The following is a 10,000-nucleotide window of genomic DNA, read 5'->3' on the forward strand; positions in this document are numbered from 1 at the left end:
CACTTGCGTGAGGTGCAACCCAAGAATTGTATGTGACGACGGCGTAGGATCTAAAGGGGAAATGGAAGAGTCCCAAAAACCCATCTATTCACTCAGGACAACGCAGAAAATAGACGGTGAATGAAATTTATTCATATGGCTGTCAATAAAATGAATTTTCGAAAGGGAACATCGCGATTTGAAGTTTTTATGGAACATTTTCCTCGATCAGTTGAATCGGCCGTTACAACTGTCTCAAAAAAAACGTGACGTCACGCACTCTTGCATCCTTAGGGTTGTCTGCCTGTGATGCATTACGGCAATTGATGCGCCTGTAATAATGTTTGGAATACATGGCACGTGCCCTGGAAAAGCATGTTTCACATGAAACAGGTCAATTCACGTTTACAGTTACAGTAACTGTCCCTGTTCCAGATCAACCAGGCGTTCCTGTGCTAAGGAGAGTCTGTACGCTACCCTGGTGAGTTTTTCTGTCAATTAAGGCCGATCGCCCAAAGTCACGAATGTTAATTGTTAACTGGAGCCAACAGAACAGTTTGAATTTTAAAAGAGATATAATTTTCCAAGTTAGTGACGAAATACGGAACTAATTGAGGAACAAACTTTTCCTTACCCTACCCTCCTTGTGTATGGCACACATCCCAAAGTTCTTTGCGACATGCTAAGCAGCCATCTTTGATCGTTCACCGCGATTGCCTGGCGATTGAACGAGTTGAGTTAGCGAAGTATGGCAGCAAGAAGGATCGGCCAATATGTTCCTGACTGGATTAAAATCGCGACAAAAGTTCCTTCTGAAGCAAAACCAGACATGAATTCTTTGAGGATGCAGTATGAGGCTATTAAAACAAGGTAAGTTTAGCAACCTGTAACATGAAAATATTGCCCGTAAGAATATAAGGGAAATTGCAAAGGAGCTTTATTTAAGTGTCTAACCTTCTAGCGCTGGAACACTAATTGGGGACACTGTAAATTGAAATTAATACATTAACGCAAATCCAATCTGTTATCAATTTTTGGGTTCTGAGCGCAGTATATAGTTACAAATCAGTTTGTACAACTGTATGTGTGGTATCAAAGAATATAGCGCTGCCAAATTGACTGGAATTCATACGTTGGAAACCTAAGTATTCACGGTTTCAGTGCTTGCGCCGTATAATCCTAAGCGAAACAAGAAGATCTTTCAGATCGTTTTTCTTACCACTATACAGGGTGAGACGAAAATGAAAAGATGAGGTTGCCCTTCGGGCAAGCTGTTACTTGAGGTGACTACAGTGTAGCCCGGCCGAAGGTCTGAGGAGCTACATGTAGCCCGAAATTAGCTGAAATTAAATTGTTTATGTAGAATTATCAGATTTATTTAATTATGCAAAATATACAAGTAATGATACCAAGCATAGAATCTGATTTTCGTTTTAACTTCAACCTCAAATTAAACAATGTAACAGAAACGACCAGTTTTTACACCTGACCACTAGAAGTTGCAGTTACAACTTTAATACATCAAGATTTTGCGGACAAGAATTCCAAATACAGTCATGTGATCTAATCTGACTTGTGATGCAAAACATTGTCAATTGATATCGCTTAAGGCTTTCAATAGTTTGCCTAGTTTATTTTAAAACTATTCAAGCAATAGAAGACGTTTTCCGTGTTTCTATAGTCTCGAGGGGGGGAAGTGGGAGAATGTGTTTCTATAGTCTCACGAGGGAGAGTTGGGAGAATTCGAGACAGTTATGCAAACCCGAGACTTGCGTCTCGGGTTTGCATAACTGTCTCGAATTCTCCCAACTTCCCCGAGTGTTTAGATGAGACTACATGTATGAAAACACAGAAAAAAGTCCTCTATTGCTTTTATAAAAATTAATATTTCTCAAAGATAATTTGATAAATGAAGGAAACAAATGAAGGAAAATTCTTGATTGAAACAGATTTTCTTGATGCACGCTCATATTTCCTACCAGCCAATCAAAACGTGCGTCTGACAGCATACGACCAATCAAAATTCGTGATGTCACAGCCGTGTTTCCATACTCATATCTGAACACAGATATTGACCAATGAGAGTGTGCATACTATCCTGATTATTTTATTTGAGACAGTTGAACAATGAGCTACAGGAAATATTTCAGTTCCTTGTTTGTACTGCTAACATGAGCAAGGTTCTCGGAATGAACATCATCAAATTTGCTTCAATTAGTGTTAAGAATTCAATTAGTTAAGAAAATTTCACAACTTGTTAACATTTGTCCACATCTCGCTTAATAGAAAATCACGTTCAACTGCAAGTTAACACAGTAGCATTGTTTTATTTCTTTCTTCCTTGTGTAGAACTCTCTTCTACGACGCGCGCTTCTGTCAAATGTCATCAAGTTGTGAAACGCTGCCGTCGGCCCGATTGCAATTTGCATATAATCAGCACAGTTAACGCACATGTATGAAAATTGTTTCGCTTTGTAAGACCAGAAAACTTTTATAAATCGCAAATGACTGTTTCAGAGTAACATTTTGTTCAAACATGGGCGAAATAGTAAAGGAAAAATAATGTTTACATTTTACCCCCGTTGACGGTCAAAAATATTATAAATTTACGGAAATGACAACACAGTCATTTTTGTGAATGTCATGAATGTTGCAATCAGTCAATTAAACTACCACTGTAATCTGAAGTCTGTCGACATTCGATGGAGTAAATTCTCTTCAAAGCTCGTCAAGCTCTCAAACTCTTCCAGAAGTGAGAAAAGTTTTAAATTACTCGAGTTGCATGTTTTTATTTTTATTTTTTTATCGGATGATAATGGCGCCAAGTCTGCTAGCTTTTCTTCAAGCGAGTTTTGTCTTGTTTTTTAATTTTACACAAAGTGGGTCATTTTTGTTTTAATAATGAATTGGCAGCTTTAAAATAGAAACAAGAATCCGGATTTGGATTTTCCCAACGAAACGTACCAAAATTTCCGAGAAAATCCACTGCACCGTGACTTGGCTGGAATTTAATTAGACCGATTGTTTCGCACTGCACGCTGTCAGTCGTCAAATATTGTCATTTCAAAAAATATATTTTGGTCGCTTATGTAAGCAGAAAAAGTCATCACGTTATTTATGGATGCAATTAAAATGTGGCGCAAAACGTTGTCACGCTACGATAGTTTGGCCTCATAACTTTACCATTTTCTCTCAGGATCTTTCTGCTTTTCACTTTTTGGTATAAAAGCTCAATTTATCATCAGAAAAGAGGAACCAACGGTGCTTGCCCATCTGGCAAGCTACAATAAGAAAATGCTACCCCGACAAGTCATTCCACTAGCCCTGGGCTAGATCGGACAGCACTTTCGGCGCGCCCTGACTATAGTGGCATCGTAGTACACATTCCAAAGCAGTCCTTGTTGATTCACTGATGACTATAGACACAAAGTCACCTGATGAATCTGTAGCGCAACAACTGACAACAACGACTGCACACAAACTTATTGCACCATTACTTATAGCCGTTGTCAAATCTCTGATTGCACCATCAGTCGTATGCATTGTGAAATCTCCGATGATATAATAGTCTTAGCTTTCTTTCTTAAAAGTCACGATTACATGTTTCAATGACACACAAAAAATATAAATTTTGTTCTACATAAAGAGCGGACTATTCATAAAATTTTAAGTAATTAACGTTTTAACAGCTTTTTGGCGAATTAACATCATAAGTTTGTGTGACTGGAAGTCCCACTGACTTTGTGGCCGAGTGAAAGTTTGGTTCAGCTCTCCGACAAAACGAAAAAAAAACAAGAAGATCTTTCAGATCTTATCAACGCGCTTTGAAAATTTATCTGTTTTCTTGCCACTAAAGTTGCAACGTAGTACACATTCCAAAGCAGACCTTGTTGATTCACTGATGATTATAGACATAAAATCACCTGATCAATCTGTAGCACAACTAACAACAACGACCGCACACGAAAGTATTGCTCTTTCACATGTAGCCGAGGTGAAATCTCCAATTGCACCATCAGTCATATCCGTTGTGAATCTCTGATGACGTAATAGTCTTAGCTTTCTTTCTTAAAAGTCACGATTACATGTTTCAATAACACACACACAAAAAACTCTATTTTGTTCTTCATAAAAAACGGACTATTCATAAAATTTTAAGTACATTAACGTTTTTACAGCTTTTTGGCGATTAAACATCATAAGTTGCGTGACTGGAAGTCCCACTGACTATGTGGCTGCATAGAACCGCACCCGGCCCATGGCTGCACGGTGAAAAAGTATGCAACTACATGAAAGGTGAGGTGGGTCTAAAACACAGGTCAAGTAGAGCTGAGTCGCAATCATAACAGTTGTTCCAAATAACATCCCCATATTCCATAAGTGGTCTGATTAGACTCTTATACAAGGATGTTAATGTGGAACGGTCAACTTGGTCTTTGGCAAATTTTAACATGTTTAGTTGCTTTGAAGCTTTCTCAAACACCTGAATTATATGATTTCTCCATGACATGCTACATACTCTGCAAAGTTAAACCCAAGTGAGTATGAGACTCAGCATCTTTGACGACATTGGAGTTAAGAAATAGAGGAGGGGGAACTTGTTTATTGCGCTTGAGAAAAAATACAACATTACGAGATTTAACAGGCTTTATGGTTACCAACCATTTATCAGCCCACACAGCAATCTTATTTAAATGAGAATTACATGTAAGCCAATCAGCTGATACGGCGGGGTCATCAACAATTTCAAGTAATGGAGTATCATTGGCATAGATCAACGGAAGGGAGACAAGCTATCAGTATTATCATTGATGTCAATAAGAAACAAAAGCGGACCTAGCACAGACCCTTGGGGAACTCCAGAGTGAACTGTTCGCCAGTCAGAGCATTGTCCTTCTATTACTACATGCTGTTTTTGGTTACGCAAGTAACTCTTGAACCATTGAAATAAGGGCGATTGTGCACCTAGAGCGTCCCATTTATGCAACAAACCAGCATGCCACACCTTATCAAATGCCTTGCTTATATCTACGAAGAGAAGTTGTTCCTCTTTGCTACCCTCTAAGGCTTCATAAATCTTGTGAACAAGAAAAATCTGTTGGTTAATCGTTGAGTCACCAGGCCTGAAACCCGATTGAAATTTATAAAGGAAGCCAATTTCGATCAAAAAGTTACACGAATGAAAGACTATGATTAGGCAATTAAAGCGCGCGAAAGTGCCAACTAATGACCTTCTAAGTTTCTACACCACTCGTGTACGCGCAGTTGAAGAGTAAGCATGTCCAGTCTTTCATACTGCTCTACCGCAATGTCTCTCCGATCAGTTAGAACGCCTGCATAAGTGAGCACTATGCATAATAAGCACTACTGATTTATCTTATAGACAGGCTTTAGAAGTTTTTAACATACCTACATTGTATGACAGGAGAGAGGCGATTGGTAACTCAATGTTTCAAGAGATAAGTAATAACAATAATGACAAGCTTTATTCACTACTTCCACCACCTTACCTAGGTACTTTGCGAACACGGAAAAATCACAAGTTATTAAGTCCCGGGTTTTAAAACCAATCATTTTAGATACATTTTTATTGTAAGCCATTGCTGATAGCACGTCTTTTTAAAATTTTAATTGTATCTTAATTATAATTTAGTGTTTACATAATGATTAGCTTTATTATTGTTGAATTCTTATCAATTAACTTTCTTAATTTATCATTATTTATAGTTATAATTAATTTAATAATTTATTTAAGTTTTACATTTGTAAAAATTATCGTAATTCAGCCCTCGGGCTGCAAGGGTAATTTTAAGAAGACTATCTATCTATCTATCTATCTATCTACCTATCTATCTATCTATCTACCTATCTATCTATCTAGAGGTGCCTTGTCTCTAGGTGTAAGACACTAGTCTTGCTGGATGGATGCATCTTACTTTTGAGTGGTGACTTCTGCAAGAGTTTATGTACATGTACAGTGTAGAAGAAGTTATTGAGAGTAGTGCACCTCACTGTCCTATTTGCCAATTGCTTAAGTAGCATGTACATTGTGCTGTATGATCTTAAGCTGGTTCCAGTTATAGTTTGCAGTCTAGACTGGCTGAAAATGTACAGTGCCATGTGACCATCATCATCTGCTGTTGCTATTTCTGTAACTCAAAATTTCAAGATATCCAATGGATCCTAGTAAATCATAATGTACACTTCAAGATCAGTCATGGGCAGTTTTGTTCTTTTTTACGTATCCAAAGAAGTAATCGTAAGCAATTTTAGAGAGATTATGAATGAGAGAAGGGATCCTTGCACTTAGCTGGACAATTTAAGCAATATTGTCTCTTTCATGAGACACCTGAAAAATTCACGTGGCTTCAACAGGATTCAAACCCCTGACCTTTGTGATGCCTGTTCAATTCTCTACCAACTGTGAAATGAAGCCACTCAGTTGGAGCTGGTCAATTTGTTGTGTTCATTAATTTTGTTCCTCTGAAGGACTTCAGGAATGAAATGAAGTTACAGTGTACATGTAATAATTATTTGAAGTGTGGGGTATGGGTGAATGAGAGAAGTGATCTTTGACCTTACTGACTTACTGTAGCTGGACAATTGAAGCAATTGCCCCTTATATGAGAAAGAGAGATTGTTTATGCATTAATAAATGGCTTAATTCTGGAAAGCAGCAAGAATTCCAGAGACTTCCAGTAGCAACAACAACTTTAAAAGTACAAAAATAATTTGGGTTGCAGGCTTTGTCTTTTGTTTACCTGTGTTTTTAAATTAATGAGACAAGAATTTTGATCCATTGACCAGGTTAAGCATATCCAAACTGCTCTCTCAAGAATCATTTCAAATTTACCATCAATAATTTTTTATTTTTTCAGTTTGGATTCAGTTGCAGTCAAACCAGAAGCAATTGAGTGGGATTTTTACTCTAAGAATATTTCCAAACCAGGACTTGTGGAAACTTTTCGAAAGGCTGTAAGTGGATGATACAGTTCCTTTCATGTAATAAGCGCCTTTCTGGAGTAAAAAGTGCCATTAGTAAAATGATCCCTTGGAGAAAAAACATGAAATTTGCTCCTTCCTTTAAAAAACCGGGAAGTGTAGTCTCTACCTTAAAAATAATGCAAAATGATGGTTTGAAGTAGAGTGTGCTCTCTTACAGATAAACTCCGAGTCTTTGGAGTCTTTGCAGTCTTCTTCTTAGGCACCTCTTATTAAATATTGTCCTTGTTGCATTACATGTACATGTATAAGTGCACTTCTTGAACCTGACATTTGAGAATAACATTACTCTAATTAACTTAGTTTGTGATCAAACATGGTAAGTTAGTGATGAGCTGGGATACAATTTAATAATAATAATATTATTATTGTTAACAACAATGATTATTATGTTGTTAATTTTTATGCTAGAATTTCAAACGTTTTCCTAACAATAATAATGAGGTTGGAGGAAAGAACAGACCACTTGTTGATTGCTGGTTGTAGGACATCTGAGTGCAGTTGACTTCTGGCCAGCAATTGACCCTCCTAGTAAGGACAAGTACTTTTTATGTTTCAAATGACAGCAATCAAACCTCTGTTAAAGGCCCACCTTCAACCGACAGGCATTGCATGCCTCGGAACAATTTTCATATATGAAAATTCCACCCGAATCTGAGATTCATCCAATTAGATCGCTGCGATAAGAAATACAAATTTCCATAACAAAAACAAACGGTCAAAAAGTCTGTCGGTTGAAAGTGGGGCCTTTAAGACTTCCGTGGACACAACACAAACAATGAGTATTGAAGTGGGAGAAAGGTGTTTAGTATTCTACTGGGCTGTCAAATTCAAGAAGCCATGCAACAATTACTGGTGCTCTACAAACTGGTAGAAACTGAATCATAGAGTGTTGCTTTTTAATCCAGCCATTGTACTTGTTTTGCAGTACGAGGCCATAACTGTTCCATACCCCAAGGATGTACGTACAGTACAAATTGATAAAGCAGAGAAAGAAATGGTAAAGTAACCTCTGTTTGTTACATTTATTGTCAATTTGTCTTACAAGTACCGTATGTACATTTTACATTTAAAAGGAGAATCAAATTTACTCAGTTTATGCAGCCAGTATCAAACTGATCCATTAGTATCTGCTCAGTTGTACATGTACATGGTGATGTTGATTATTGTACTGTACGGAAACAATAGTTTTCAAAAACATGTAAATTATTGAACTTGCACAAGATTTTACATCCTAAAGCAGATGTGGAAAGGCTCTACAATCCAAGAAAAGATGGAGGAAGGGGCCTTATTGATGTAGAAACAGCATTCAAAACAGCAACAATATACTCGATCATTATGTGAAGCACAAAGAAAGGCAATATCCAAAGCAGGTGCTTGAACATGGACGATCTAAAGCCAAAAATTCAACAACCGAGAATACTACACTTGTAAGTTCTAAAGGGAAGTAACAATGCCAGAGTTTGAGAATAGAGAAGATAAATCAGCCTCAGAAAATGCCAAGATCCCTGAAATACATATTCAAGTCTAAGATGAAATCAGTGAAAGAAGAAATGTGGAAAAACAAAGCATTGCATAGCCAGTATCGGAGGATCCTAGAGAAGCCTCACGTAGACACAGTCACCACCAACAAATGGTTCTCAAGTAATTTGAAAGGAAAAACAGAGGGACTACTTGTCGCAGCTCAAGACCAGGCAATAAGCACCAGAAACTACCAGAAAGTAATATGTGGTCAGCAAGTGGAGAGTAAATGCAGCATGTGTTCACATTGCGAAGAGACAGTTGACCACATTGTATATGGATGTGAGGTATTAGCCAAAACAGAGAACATCCAGGGCTCGACAGCCAACTAGCCACAGCCTGGTTAATTTTCAGTTTTGGCTAGTAGATTTTGAGCTTCCACTAGCCATTGGAGCTAGCAAGTATTATGAAGAAGTGGAGTTCTGGACGAAAACAAAAATGAAAATTATTTCTCATGGATAAGGCAAAAGGAGAGAATAGAAAATAACAACAGACTCTCTGAGCGGATTCTATGAAATTTAATGCCTTGGAAATTGATAAGTTGAAAAAAAAAAAAAAATGAAGAGGAAACCAACGCGGATTACAGTTTCCCCACGCTACTTTACGAACAATTAATCACAAGTGAAATCATGCAGAACTTCTTGGCTGCTGTTTCCATATGCGCGTAACTCTGTCGCAAACAATTGCAAGCACCTTCCGAGAGCTTGACCAAAACAGTTTACGTAAATGGAAACACCTTTTACGTTCATCCCCGATGAATCGCCGATAATCGCCGATGATCGCAAACAAGACGCAAGAGATAGAAAATCTTCTATCGTTACATCTTGTTGGCGATGAGTAGCAATGCAAAAGCCAGGAAACAACGATGTGGAAACAATCATAAACTGTTTCTGATTGTTTGCGATCAACCAACGATATTTTTGTGCACGTGATATGTTTTGACAAAATTAGGCAAGGATATGAAAATGGCGTCCGACTACAATTGTGGCAATGAGGATACTCCTTAAAACAGTATGAATTTAATAAATATCGTCGGAGAATATCCCGCCAAATATACCTATAGTAGAGTTCTTGATCACAAAGAGCCAGTTCCTACAGTATAATTTGATACTGGCTATGCTGCAGCCGTTGCTGCTCCTCGAAAATGTATCGGACCCAGAATCGGTGACGTCTCTTTACACCTCCTCTCTGCCTTCTGCTTCGCAACAAGTCAGACATAAGAAGTTGATTACGACGCAAAAACTAATTCTGATTTTATTTTTGCGCCCTTTTCTTACGATGTCATGAGCTAAGTTGCGTAAAGCAATCACTCATATGGAAAACAGGATCTCAAACACAAATGCAAAAAGTGACAGTGTTTGTGATTGAGCCAACGCAAACTGTTTGCGACTGTATGCGACATTATAAACCTGTACATGGAGAGAGGTCACGAACTTGTTTAGAGATTGAACCCAAATATAATTATTTATTTCAAATTAAAAAAAAAAGAAAGAGACAA

At 37.7% G+C, this 10,000-nt stretch overlaps 1 protein-coding gene across 1 annotated transcript in view; it reads left to right on the forward strand.

Annotated features, from left to right (window-relative positions):
* Positions 1-657: 657 nt before the first annotated feature.
* The window catches only part of LOC138060419 (ATP synthase subunit d, mitochondrial-like), a 16,912-nt gene continuing 7,569 nt past the window's right edge, over positions 658-10,000 (forward strand). The window contains exons 1-3 of the mRNA XM_068906180.1: positions 658-849; positions 6,858-6,954; positions 7,910-7,981. Coding sequence (XP_068762281.1) covers positions 728-849; positions 6,858-6,954; positions 7,910-7,981 — 291 coding nt within the window. The 5' untranslated portion in view covers positions 658-727. The remainder of the gene's footprint in view (positions 850-6,857; positions 6,955-7,909; positions 7,982-10,000) is intronic.

This window comes from Montipora capricornis, chromosome 8 (genome assembly GCF_036669925.1).
Source record: "Montipora capricornis isolate CH-2021 chromosome 8, ASM3666992v2, whole genome shotgun sequence".
Classification (NCBI taxonomy): domain Eukaryota; kingdom Metazoa; phylum Cnidaria; class Anthozoa; order Scleractinia; family Acroporidae; genus Montipora; species Montipora capricornis.